This window comes from Triticum dicoccoides, chromosome 2B (assembly GCF_002162155.2).
Source record: "Triticum dicoccoides isolate Atlit2015 ecotype Zavitan chromosome 2B, WEW_v2.0, whole genome shotgun sequence".
In the NCBI taxonomy this organism is placed as follows: Eukaryota; Viridiplantae; Streptophyta; class Magnoliopsida; order Poales; family Poaceae; genus Triticum; species Triticum dicoccoides.
Window position 1 is genome coordinate 12,243,733 of NC_041383.1, and position 12,967 is coordinate 12,256,699.

At 40.9% G+C, this 12,967-nt stretch overlaps 1 protein-coding gene across 5 annotated transcripts; it reads left to right on the top strand.

The window, feature by feature from the left end:
* Positions 1 to 1,649: 1,649 nt before the first annotated feature.
* Positions 1,650 to 5,874, top strand: LOC119361742. Of its 5 annotated transcripts, none has more exons than XM_037626884.1 (7): positions 1,650 to 2,037; positions 2,114 to 2,197; positions 4,069 to 4,137; positions 4,267 to 4,367; positions 4,549 to 4,607; positions 5,203 to 5,268; positions 5,628 to 5,685. In XM_037626884.1, the coding sequence occupies exons 1-6, from the start codon at positions 1,977 to 1,979 to the stop codon at positions 5,216 to 5,218; spliced, it is 390 nt and encodes a 129-aa protein (XP_037482781.1). In that variant the 5' UTR covers positions 1,650 to 1,976; the 3' UTR covers positions 5,219 to 5,268; positions 5,628 to 5,685. The 5 variants fall into 5 exon arrangements, 2 of the variants coding, with proteins under 2 accessions (XP_037482781.1, XP_037482780.1); XR_005172959.1 differs by having other exon boundaries at positions 1,660 to 2,037; positions 4,069 to 4,178; positions 4,267 to 4,433; XM_037626883.1 differs by lacking the exon at positions 5,203 to 5,268 and having other exon boundaries at positions 5,628 to 5,874.
* Positions 5,875 to 12,967: the final 7,093 nt, after the last annotated feature.

Consider the following 12,967-nt stretch of genomic DNA (forward strand, 5'->3'; position numbering starts at 1 on the left):
GGCTCACAAAGAATCAGGTGATTTACCTTGGGAAATAGCTTCGCTTAGATTTGTGCTGCACTAGCTAATACATTCAAAAGACAAGACTGGTCTCGACATCCTGAGCCCACAGGGGTTGCATAGTTTACACTTTGCAATGATTCACGTAAAGTTGGATTTGCAAAGTCTAATTCATGGGGAAATTATATTTCAAAAGCATTTCTTGGTAGCCAAGGGATATATAAGAGTCTCGTGGGACTAGTTTTTCAGTCATTAGATCAATCATCTGTGTTGCTACTGGACTTTCAGTTAGGGTTCCTACCTACCTCGTTCTCTTCAGAGCCAAGAGTTCGATAAATGAGGTGAATCTTCTCTCCTGATACATTTTAGCTCACGATTTGACCAATTTCGATATGTTAACAACACCACCAGTCGATAATTTGTGTACTAGGGAACCGCAATATAAGTAGACAATAACTAGCAAACATGCCCGTGCGTTGCAACGGGAGCGAAAAAATCACATCTCATACACACTCTCGAGACATCAGTAAATCTCTTGAAATCGTGAACGATGTCACATGAAAAACAAAATGATAAGTGATGTTGCGCAAAAACATAAAGACGTGATGATTTTTAAAGTGTATTCAAGGTGTTTCCAATTTATACAATATAAATAACTATCTAGTTGCAAGTATCTCTTTACGCATTTGTTATCGTTCCTTCTCGGTGGTGCCCAACAAATATTTGCATTACGATGAAAATAACATTTGCAAAAGAGCATTATTTTTGCCTCCTTGATATATGTGTTTTTTGTAATCCAAGTCAAGTATTAATTTGGTCGCAAACATGTTAGACAACTCCATCGAAAACAATCAATTTGTAAAGGTATGCATACCAAATGTTCAAGGTTGCATATCAACATCGATATTCTCAAGAAAAAAATTATGGAAACAATTTAAAACAAAATGCAAATTAAAGTCAAGCCATTGGTTTACGTAAAGCTTGTATCAGGAACATTGTACATTTTTTCTACATTAGAAACATTTTTATATACACGCTTAATACTTTCCAATTTCATGGTTAACATTTTCCAAAACCTATTTATTTTTTATGTCTACTTATTTTATACACATTCTACTTTTTTGTATACATCAAGAACATTTTTTACATACACGTTTAACAACATGATACATGATAATATTTTTGAAAACTTATAATTTTTATGTCTACTTTGTTCCATACACATTGTATATGTTTTTGTATACATTTTTTTATATATAAATCAGAAACATTTTTTCCATGCACATTTAATTTTTTAAATGCACAATTAACATTTACTAAACAATGGAAAATATATTATTATTTTTCTATACACACTGTAATTGTTTGTATATAATGAAAACATTTTTTCTATACAAGCTTGACATTTGTTTAATGCATGATTAACATTCTTTCAAAGTCCGCATATAAGTGATTTTTATAATTAAAATATTTATAGTATTTAGAAATCTTTCCCTATACTAATAAAGCAATTAGTGCTTCTGGTCGTACGTCATTAGCCATTTTGCTAAAAGGTCCCTGTTGTTTTGCACAATTAACCCGCAGTCACGATCTAAGTGAAATAACTGTTCCTCTGGGAAAACAAGGTTCACCGCATCCCCCCACCCGCACGCCGGCGGTTGCATCGCCCCCACGGCTCCGCCTCGCTTGGCACCGGCCCACCTCGCCACCGGCCCTCCCCCTCACCTTCTCCCACCTTGCAGCGCCGGCGTGTGCCAGATCCGCCTGCATCCCCCAGCCAACCATCCCTCTCACATCTCATCTCTCTCTCCAAGCGGCTCCTCGTTGCGCTACCTGCGGCGGCTGATCCAAACGACGTCCGGCGAATCCCCACCACCATGAAGCACCGCTCGAGGCCCCCTCGCACTCGTGGCGCCCTCTCATACGACTAGATCCGGCGCTCGCGGCCAGTAAAGCTCACCGGCGACCCTCCTCCCATGGCTAGGGTTTCGGGCATCTACTCCGGCGCTGGTGGCCAAGTTGCCCTCCTCTCGTCCGGTGAGTGCATCCCCTCCCCTGGATTCGCCCTCTCCCTCTCCCTTTCTCTAACCTCTGCTCTTCTCTTCCCCTGTAGACGTGGAGGGAGGTACTGTGGACAGCCTTCCTGCTGCTCGGGACGAAGTAGCCATGGAGCTTCCTCCTCCTCCTCTGGCTTCAGGTGAGTTTGTCCGCCGTGATCCATCTAACGGCCAGCGCGATGACCTAGAAAGTAGGACAGGGCCTGGACATGGTAGGTCACAAACATCCATCTATTTTGCCCTCATGTACATATTTTGATGTTGGATCGGTGCTGTGTTTCAATTGCTAAGAAAGCAGAATAAAAGGGCTATGTTCTGTAGTTAGCAGCTGGACCTAGGCGTCTCCATATCATACCTCCACAAAGAAAATATCATACTAAATCTACTATTATGTGAGTTTGCCCATATGCACAATTTACCTTTTTCCTAACAAGTTCCGATCCTCACCCCTTCACTAGCTACTTACTCATGGTGCTGGTCAATGCACTCTATGTGGTAAACTGCTACGAGGCTCTATTCTTTTTCTTCAAAATAAATTACTTTAATTATAAGAGATGGAGTTTTTTCCAGGAATATTTGATTACTGTTTTGTTTGATCAGCTAGGGATACCATATTTTTGAAAAGCAATCAAAATCTGTTTCTGGGTAGATGCACTGCAAAAATACCAGCATCATTAGAACATAAAGATAGGGATGTGCTTAATAATTACCCTCACTGTCCTACTGATAGTTCTCTTTGTTCTTGCAAAGGTGCTTATTAATCCACTGAAACCATGTTATAAGATGCAATTGTTTTATCTCCTGAAAAAGCATGAAGATTTGTTTCTTTTAGTAATTAATTGAAACCACCTGTAAGCCTGCAATGAAGCTTCTATTATTTTTGTCTCATCAATTCGGTAGCTATTTTATGCAATATGTTTTACTTAAATTTCAGCAAAGGGAGCATCTATATTTTGACATATGAACTGGTCTCTTTTTCTTTTCTTGACGGAGCGCACCTGGGCTCTTGAACGGCATTCAATACCCTGGTCATATCCTCAAATTAAGCCAATTTCACCATGGGTCTTATTCGCTGCCACCACCGGCATGTTTCCAGCCGACCACCCAAAGACACTAACTTCATGCAAAATCGCATTGCAGATCGCAGGTGCAGCAGACTTGATCCCCTTAGATTGATCCCACACTTAGATTTGTCCGATGGTAATCCATGTCGTCATTAGCATGATGCCTTGCAAAGTGGGGCTGACCAGGGTAGTGTCTGTACACAGTGGGTCATAAGCCTCTGCTGCTTTGTCGTACAAGCTATGCTTTTGCTGATGCTGTGTGTTTCACTTCATAATATTTTTCATCAGCATATTCATCACGTCTTACACTACGGTCTCGGCAGGAAGTAGTATACTTCATAATAAAGAGAAAACTGTAGATATGTTTTAAAGGCAGACTGGTCATCGTTTGCTACCAAGATGTGGGCGAGAGCGCGTAATCGATGATAGGCTGAGGAGGCTAAGCCGATATGCAGTGGCTGGTACCTGTTGGATGTCATTGACGGCTAAGTGCAACCTGTGGCACGAGACGCCGACAAAGGGATTCTCAACACCTGCTAAACTGGCCTAAGAATTTGATTGTTATTCTGCTTTAGTTACGGGTACTGTTCTTCTATCCAATTGAATGATTCTCATGTGATGCATGGCTGGGTCTTGGCTTCATATAATATATTTTGGAGCACTCGTTCCAATGGATATGACGGTCTGCAAGTGTAGGATGGCTGATGCTTGCCTTTATATATCTGGATTTTGGTGTTGGTCTGATTGCTCCAGTTTTTACTGTTAGTATACATGCATTAGCATGAAGTAACTAACAAAAAGTTACTATATCATAGGAGCTAATATTTTTTAATGCCATACTTATAAGCGATCTAGATAATTCATAGCTGTAATGCCATTTAAATTTCTCAATGCATTGCTTCTGAACAGTTGTCAATAATCATGCCTTTTTGCTTTCTTTTTGCTAGCATCATGTCGATATGGCACTGTGGAAATTGAAGATTTGGTATGGAGTCGCAAAAACTGCAATACTCTCGGTAATGCAGAAAAAACAAAGATTTCATGGTCTTCAACCTTTGTATGTGACTAATGTCCTACCTCTATCACTACTTGCATCATGTTAGTGCATTGTCTATTAACACTTCATTTTATTATTTTCTTTGTAGATTCAAAAGATACATGGATGATTATATGGGTGTGTGGCAAGTATACTGCAATGATGATGATGTTTCGGTTCATCATGATGATGATGGATGCTTTCAGTTTAGTTAAGTTGTAGGAATTTTGTTCCTGTTGGATGATGTTTCTCGGTTAAGGTTTAGTTAAGTTGTAGGTATGTTGATGGATGCTTTCAGTTTAAGTCTGGTTGTCAAGAAAATATTCATTTTTCTGTAGGTCCATGTTTCTTTTGGTGGGATCTATTTAATTTGAAGTACTTCTTTCTACAGAGACAACTTGTTCACAAGGAGTGTGCTTCCTTCTACAGAGACAGCTGGTACACATGGAGGTAGTGAAACACATTCAGAAACACTTGAGATATTTGTCGCATATTGTATTTTTTAAGCTGGTGATTGTTGTTATTGTTTTGCTGCGATTTATTAGATTCTTCTGTGTTGTGCCATGTTTATGCACACATTAACAGTTGGCAAACTCTTATCGTCGATTAATTAGCGATCTCCAGCCAGTTTAGTGATAGAGATGTAATTGGCAGTATCTGATACTGAACAATTTCATTTTGTTTCCACAATTACCACTCCACCAAACTAATTCCCTTACCTAATTATAGTGCAACTAAATTGAGATAATTTTTTTCCTTTTATTCTGGGTCCTGTATCCTAAAATGAGTTGCCAAATTATTTGTAGAGGGTGGTCAAGGCAATGTCTATTTGTTGTTGTTGGGCCAATATTTGTTTTTGTTCTTTGGTATTGTACTATTTTGTTCAATGGAATACTTCAGAATGACAATGCGACAACATATGTAAGCATTCTTTACTACTTTCTCAGTCTGTGATGAAATCATTGGAAGTTGTAGGCCTTTGTAGCTTTGATGCTTGCTCTTCTGCGGCTGGAGATAAGACTGCTACACTGTTCTTTAATTGTAGGTTGCATCAATGGTAACGCTGGTTTCACAAAAACAAGATTGCTAGGATATGCTGCTTATCATTACGGTGAATACATTATTGTTCCTTCTGTTTGTGGTTTGACAAACCGTTACCAAATGATTTCTACATCGTACATTGTGGCACTCGAAAAGAGCACTCCCATTTCCTGTTAATTTGATGATTTAAGAGATGTTTGACTACTATCATGTCAAGTTGGATGTTTTGCATCATTATTTTTTACTTCCTAATAGCTTACTCTTTATTTCGGAATAATAGATTTTTAACAATCTTTAGCATCACCACCTCACTTATAGAAAGTACTGATATATATGTGTGCCTGATAAATTGTTGCACAAGATTCTGATTTCACCATATATATTCTTTACAAAATACTATCACTTTCTCCTCATTTTTTTAATTTTCAGGTTGGGTTCGTTACTCGTGGTGGCAAAAAAGATGGCACCTACCTTGTATCTTGTTGGCCAAGGGTAGGAAGGGACACTTTGCAGATGGAAGGGGGTGTTGTAGGGCAGTTACTCTAAAGGAATGAATGGAAAAAGGCAGAGGTGTTTATCATCGAAAACTAAACTTGCATGTACCCATCTTATGTGAATAAGCATGTAACCAGCTTATATCGATATTTTCATTGTAATGGAGACATAAGACACAAGTGACATGTTAAACCCAAATAATATTTTTATTAGTATCTCAAAGCTGGAAATGCACGAGTGTGATATGGTGAGAGAAGAAGAAATACACGAGAATTCGGAACGCATACATTAGACACAATTGTATTGAACAACTACTCCCTCCGTTCCGAATTACTTGTTAGATACATCCATTTATGCGCGACGAGTAATTTGGAACGGAAAGAGTATTAGATATGCCCCGTAGCAATGTATGGGTGTCTGTCACGCGCTTTTTGCAAACAAAAAAACTCTGTTATCTGTAAATTAACCAACAGTACACGTTTAAGTCACAACCGAATTTTTTTGAATTTTCTCAGAAAACCCCCTGATGTTTCAGTTAATCAACCCACCGTCCATATTTAAGTCAGCTAAATCCTTTTTTAACATAAAACCCCCTGATTTTTCAGTTAATTAATCCACAATGTATCTAAAATAAAATTAATCATAACTTTTAAACCGTAACTCCGATTGTGATATGTTATATATGAAATTTGATTAGAAAAATATATAGAATCTAAATATGATGGTATTTTTAGCTGTTAAATATTTGTACAATATTATTTTGATGCAAACTTAATCTATAGTGCACGGTCTGGGTTTTTTTCGTACCAGCAATGATTAGAATTGGAAATAAATACCCACTAAAACCAAATAAATACCCACAACCAGATTGAGAGGAAATAAAACATCGATAACAACACATGCACATCTTTGAAAAACCTCGCATGGAAAAACAACATATTTCTCATTTTATTCTGAACGAGTGTGTGCGCGCGCGAGAGAGAGAGACGCGTTAGGTCTAACCTCATTCAAACGTATTTCTGTTATGTTGGCATTGAGGCTACCGTCGGCAACACAAATATGATGCCATATGAAAATAAAGGACGTGCACCTATTAGGGTCTTGAGTCATGGTTATTGAGTTAATAGTGTGTGTTATTTTCTCTCCCGTTGCAACGCACGGGCTCTTTTGCTAGTAAAGCCAAAAGAAGAAAATCCAAAGCGAATGTAATAGAAGTGAAAAAAAAGAAAAAATAAGTGTTGTAGGCCGCGTTGGGCTGGCCCAATTAGGCATCTTATCTAATAGAGAAAAGGGGAGCAAAAAGTGGAGATTCTGGGGTCGAGCCTGGGTCTCCTAGGTGGGAGCGTGAGGGTCTAACCAGTCGGTCTGGCCATGCAGTAGTGATTTGCTGGTGGGTTGCCTGCTTATTGTATCAAAACGAACGGCCGACTTAAAGAAAAAAAAACGAATCGTTTTTCCAACTTACCGTTGGCATAGGTGGGTAATTCATGCGAACTCCAGGGCCAAATTGTGCGACGGACGACAGAAATCCAATTTTCTTTATTATTACTAGCAAACATGTCCGTGCGTTGCAACGGTAGATACAAAAATTACACTCTGGTCAATTAAGTATGACTCAATCAACATCTTTTATTTTAATACGGTGGCTCATCATTTTGCCATTTACCTTTCTTCCGACTCTCGCTGATGATGGACGTGATGTCCACATGATCACAATGCATTCGACATGGTAAATCTCAAGACAATGAGCTTGCCACCGCATGACACACTTGTCATTGTGTAGCGCAAGAAAATGTTTAAAACTTTTAAAATAAATCTCATCTACCACGAACTACTCTCAACGCCTAGACATATAAAGACTTTCCAAAAACTGATCAAAACGTAGACATAAAAGACTTCTGAAACGTCAAAAAGTTTTTGGAATTAACAAACATTTTTTCTAAATAATTGGGCATTTTTAAAATTCCTAAACATTTGTTTTGTTTAGACGAACATTTATTGAACACATGAATATTTTTTAAATTCCTGAACATTTTTTGAATCAATGGTTTTTTAAAATTAGTGAAAAATTCGCAGAAAAGTTGATTTTTTTTGAGAATTTTCTAAAATTTCATGGATATTTTTTTAGATTCATGATCGCGAATATGTTTTGTATACATGATCATTTTTTCAAAATCAAGAACATGGTTTTATTTCCCGACAATTGTTTTCCAAATTTGATTTTATTTTATAATTTTCCAAAATCTTTGTAAAATTACCAACATTTTTTGAAACCACGAAAATTTTATGATTTTTCAAACATTTTTAAGATTCGTAGACATTTTATGATTTCTCGACCATTTTTTTTCCAAAATCTGCAACTTTTTTAAAAATTTTAATCTTGAATTAACTCAAAAAAGAGAGTAAAAAACAGAAATAAGAAAAGAAAAGAAAAAAAGATGAAGAAAAATAGAGATGCCGCGTCCCGCGGGCCGGCCCATGAAGACATTCAGGGGGGATAAGGTGGGTGAGAAAAAGGAGTTGGAAAAAATGGTGACTTTTTAAAAAAATTCAATCTTGAATTAACTCAAAAAAGAGAGTAAAAAACAGAAATAAGAAAAGAAAAGACAAAAAGATGAAGAAAAATAAAGATGCCGCGTCCCGCGGGCCGGCCCATGAAGACATTCAGGGGGGATGAGGTGGGTGAGAAAAAGGAGTTGGAAAAAATGGTGAACGCAGGGATGGAACACTGGTCTTTCAAGTGGGAGAAACAGGCTGTTGCCACTACGCCACCAGCTCACATGTCCTAAATGATGGGTATCGTTCCTATAAAACACTTATAGCGACGGTGTCTTAACAAAAAACGAATCGTTTTCCGTTTAGATGGCATAGCGGGTAATATATGGCAACTTCAAGGGTAATGTTTAGACGGACGACCAGAAGCAATACTTGTTTTATTAGTAGGTAGAGATAGAGAGGTAGAGATAGAGAGGTAGAGATAGAGATATAGGTAAAGATAAAGAGGTAAAGAGGTAAAGATTGTTAGGCATGGCTGAAAAGCATCCAGTGTCACACAAAAATGAATAGGATAGCTACTGATCAGCCCGTGCACCTACCCGCTGAGATTGCAAAAACTAATAAGATGCCTGACAACATCCACCGGCATCTTCCCGTCCTTGGCTGTGGCTTTCTTGATACAAGGCACTGCTCGTAACATTTTTTGTGATAAGACTGGAGAGCGGAAAGAAGAGGCATGAGGACACTGATGACATAGCGAATGAACAGGAGTGCGCTAGAGTCATATGTGATGCCAAGCTAATAATGAAAGCTCTCAATGATACCAAACGTAAACACATGATATTCCAAGGAATCATCTGGGTGAGTGTCACACTCCACACAAAGGGCGTAGCACTAGTCGCCAACAGGATTCTGCTGATGGGTGGTGTTTGGTGGTGTAATACTCCACTTAGTTTTCTTAATGAAAATCGAGGGGAAACCCCTTTTGTTCGAAGAAAAGAGTATCACACTCCGGGCCGGCCTAGATCCACCAGACAAGATTTGGCAGCATGATGTGCTCACTCTCCTCACATATCTGTTGGTGAGTTTGGTAGCACGGGTGTGCCGTACAGAATGAACACCATCACTGAGCTGGATCTGCTCAGTCTCGCAGCCTACACAGCCACCTCCACAGCACCTGTGTGCCACGCCCGTGCCGACCAATGTCACACTCATGATAATGGTCTCATTCTGCCGCCATCCGAGGTGGGGGCGACTGATCAACTGCCAGATCGATGTGGTATTATCGTCTCACTCTATTTTGATTTCCTGTGCACCTACTTGATCATGTAACTGCAGTGCCGTTATCCCCAAAGGCCGACACTAAGACTGAAATTATAGCATCTTGAGTCTAACCAAGACTTTATGTACACCCGCCTTTCTCAGGTTTACGTTTAATTTTTGAGCAGCCGTTCAGTGTACCTTGAGAAACCTCCAGTAATGAAATTTCAGCTTCTCTCAAGTGCAATCTCGGACATAGAACCCCTATACATCAGCCCCCATCTCCTTAGCAAAATTTGACAAGCACTTATCCAGACCCAGTTGCCAAAACTCAATGTCACTGCAGCTGAATACTCCCTTCGTCCGAAAATACTTGTCATCACATGGATAAAAAGAGATGTATCTAGAACTAAAATACATCTAGATACTTCCCCTTTTATCCATTTTGATGACAAGTATTTCCGGATGGAGGGAGTAATTGGTAATTAGAACTGCTGGCTGTGTTTCCTCACTGAACAAAAAACCTGCTACTGTGGTGTCCCATATCTAGCACACATGTGACATTAAAGTGTATCAGACAATTGAATCCATAACCTGGTAGCCACCACTCAACCAAAAATATTGAAGATAAACAGTTGCACTTTTCCAAGAAAAGTCCACTCACCCAAAAATATCTTCAGCAAGTTGTGCTTACTCATTGGTTTATTATATGGCCAAGAAGTCCTGTTGCCGGGACAAAAAATGTCCAGACAAAAGGGCTAAAATATTAGCCCCGCACCTCTGAAACTGATAATAGCATATAAATATGATTTCGGCAAGCCCTTCAGTGTTCTGTCCTGCAAGATGAGAGCAGCACCAATGCACTTTAAGTTCAGAGAGCTAACAATTTGCTTCAGAAAAATAAAATAGTCAGTTTTCTTGAGCTAAAAGCCTAAAACAATCTGCGCACAAGGCCATCGCAAGAGGTTCTTCTGATAGTTTTTGGTGAAGCAACTGAATAATGGAAAACAGAGGCATGACAATTCGTATGACAGGGCAGATGAACAGAGCCCACTACGGTGCTCTACTACAGTCCCCATGCGCCGGGAGAAACGATGAGTTTGCTTTTAATGCATGTCTTGTCCAGATTGTTGCAGCTTTGCTCGTAGAGCCAGTTTTGAGGAAGGCCTGGTAGCATATAGGGGTAGTTCACGAGGAGGAACATCATGTAGTTGGACAGTGCCCTGACTGTCTCCACACGGTGGTCAGCTGCATCATGGCCCTTTCACTCCCATGCAGTGAGGATCAAGTTGGTGGCGATGTGCCAAACGATAATACTCTCATGAAAGTCGACTCCGTGCCACGTCCTCGACTTCTTGAACAGCCCACACTTCGCATTATTCTGTGCTGATTTACCCCATTTATGCCTAAGCATGCCCAGTGTGTTTATATCATTCCGTGATACCCAGCTGCCCACCCACTTTCTACAATTCATGACCTTCTCCTGGAAAGTGACAGTGCATGAGTTGTACCTCCTATCCTACCACTCACCAAGTCCCAGGATCTTGAATAGATTGCTGAGTTAGCGACTCGCCGGATCCACCTGTCCGGCACAAAACTGCAGCATGCCCAGTCCTTGAGGGAGAGCTCCATCTCCATCACCCTCCACATTTGCTCATGGTCTTTCGTAAGTTCCTTGATCGTTACCTTACTCGAGCTATCTTAGTCATCTATCTGGATTACTGAATCAACTATCCCACGCCTGCAGATATGAAAAAGGGAGTGAGCACGCTGCAGAATGCACTCCTCCACCAAGTCGTTTCACCGCTCTTGATAAAAATGTTGGTCACTGTAGGAGAATTGAATAGGCTGTGCAACACAATTGCATTGATCGGTGCATCAGGCACATATATATGATGTACAAAGGAGTGCCACAACCTCAACTATACAGGAGAACTAGGGGGTGGGCCAAGAAACAATATACACGTACACAATATATTCAACACCTCCCAGCGCCAGAGACGCAAAGACTGGAACGAAACTCCTCAAAGGTGTAAGTAGTGAGTCCCTTAGTCATCACATCAGTGAACCGGAACATGGAGGACCCAAATGCGTCCAAGGGCCACTTGCACACGCACAAAGTGAATGTCTAGCTCAATGTGCTTGGTCCGGCGATGATGAACGGGGTTGGCGGGAAGGTACACCGCGAGACGTTGTCATAGTAGACAACTGTAGCCTGGTGCAACTCCTGAAGTAGCTGTCGTAGCCAGGTGCACTCAGCGATGTCGTTAGCCACTGCTCGGTACTCGGCCTCCGCGCTAGAATGCGAAACTATGGGCTGTCGCTTGGACGACCACAAGACGAGTGAAGGGGCGAGGTAGACGCAGTAGCCAGATGTGGAGTGACGGGTGTCAGGGCGGCCAGCCCAGTCCGGGATCGGAATAAGCCACCATCTCCAGGACGCCGTGAGAGTGAGCCCAAGGGCCATCGTGCCATGGATGTATCAGAGAATCCGTTTCACGAGGGTCCAATGGGAGTCACGAGGGGCGTGCATATGGAGACACACCAGCTGAATAGCATAATGTAGATCCGTTCAGGTGAGAGTAAGATACTGAAGAGTACCAACAATGGACCGGTAGAACGGAGCGTCTATCACGGGCGAGCCCTCGAGAGTGGAAACCTTGGCCTTCGTGTCAACAGGAGTGGCGACAGGGTGACAATTGAGCATGCCGACATGCTCAAGTAGCTCATGCGCATACTTCTGATGACGAAGGAACACTACTAGAAAAAACCTTACCAGTAGCGTGGGTTTTTAGACTACCAGTAGCGTAGGTTCCAACGCTACTGATATGACGCTACAACTATTTTTTAGCAGTACCATGTGTTTTACCCCACGCTACTGCTAAACAGACATACTAGTAGCATTGGTGCCCGACCCTACTAGTATTCCACATCCACACTACTAGTAAAGGAATATCAGCAGCGCTTTTATGATAAACCCACGCTACTAGTAACAAATTAGGATTTAAAAAATAATAAAAGTCTACCTATTTCAGTTTAGACATGCATTTCAAAATACATACATGTTATGCATACAGTCAATCATCAATCATACATATCTGATGTAGATAATTAACACACACACGCACACACGCGCGTGCACACACACACACACACACACACACACACACACAAAATATGTGGCACGCGTCTACGCCGTCGGCGTGGGCGCCTCCACAAGGCCATGTTGGTGGTGTTGATGTCGTCCTCGCCGCCGCCGCCGCAACACCATGACGATGTCGTCCTCTTCGTCACCGCCGTAGCCCTGTGCCGATGTCGATGTCATCGTCATCATCATCGCCGCAGCCCCATGTCGATATCATCTTCATCACTGCCGTAGCTTCATGTCCATGTGTTCCCTACTAGGAACTCACAAATCCTGGAATTAAACAATGAACCAAGACCACTACTAGGAACTCAAAAGAACCTGGAACATTAGTACAGTATAATAGTAACCTATAGAGAACTAAGTAACAATA

Excerpts from the sequence above, each read along its gene's own strand:
- LOC119361742 (XM_037626883.1), top strand. The coding sequence starts at position 1,977 with ATGGCTAGGGTTTCGGGCATCTACTCCGGCGCTGGTGGCCAAGTTGCC. Across the intron at positions 2,038-2,113 it reads AGTTGCCCTCCTCTCGTCCG|ACGTGGAGGGAGGTACTGTG; the intron begins GTGAGTGCATCC and ends CTTCCCCTGTAG. Across the intron at positions 2,198-4,068 it reads TCCTCCTCCTCTGGCTTCAG|CATCATGTCGATATGGCACT; the intron begins GTGAGTTTGTCC and ends TCTTTTTGCTAG.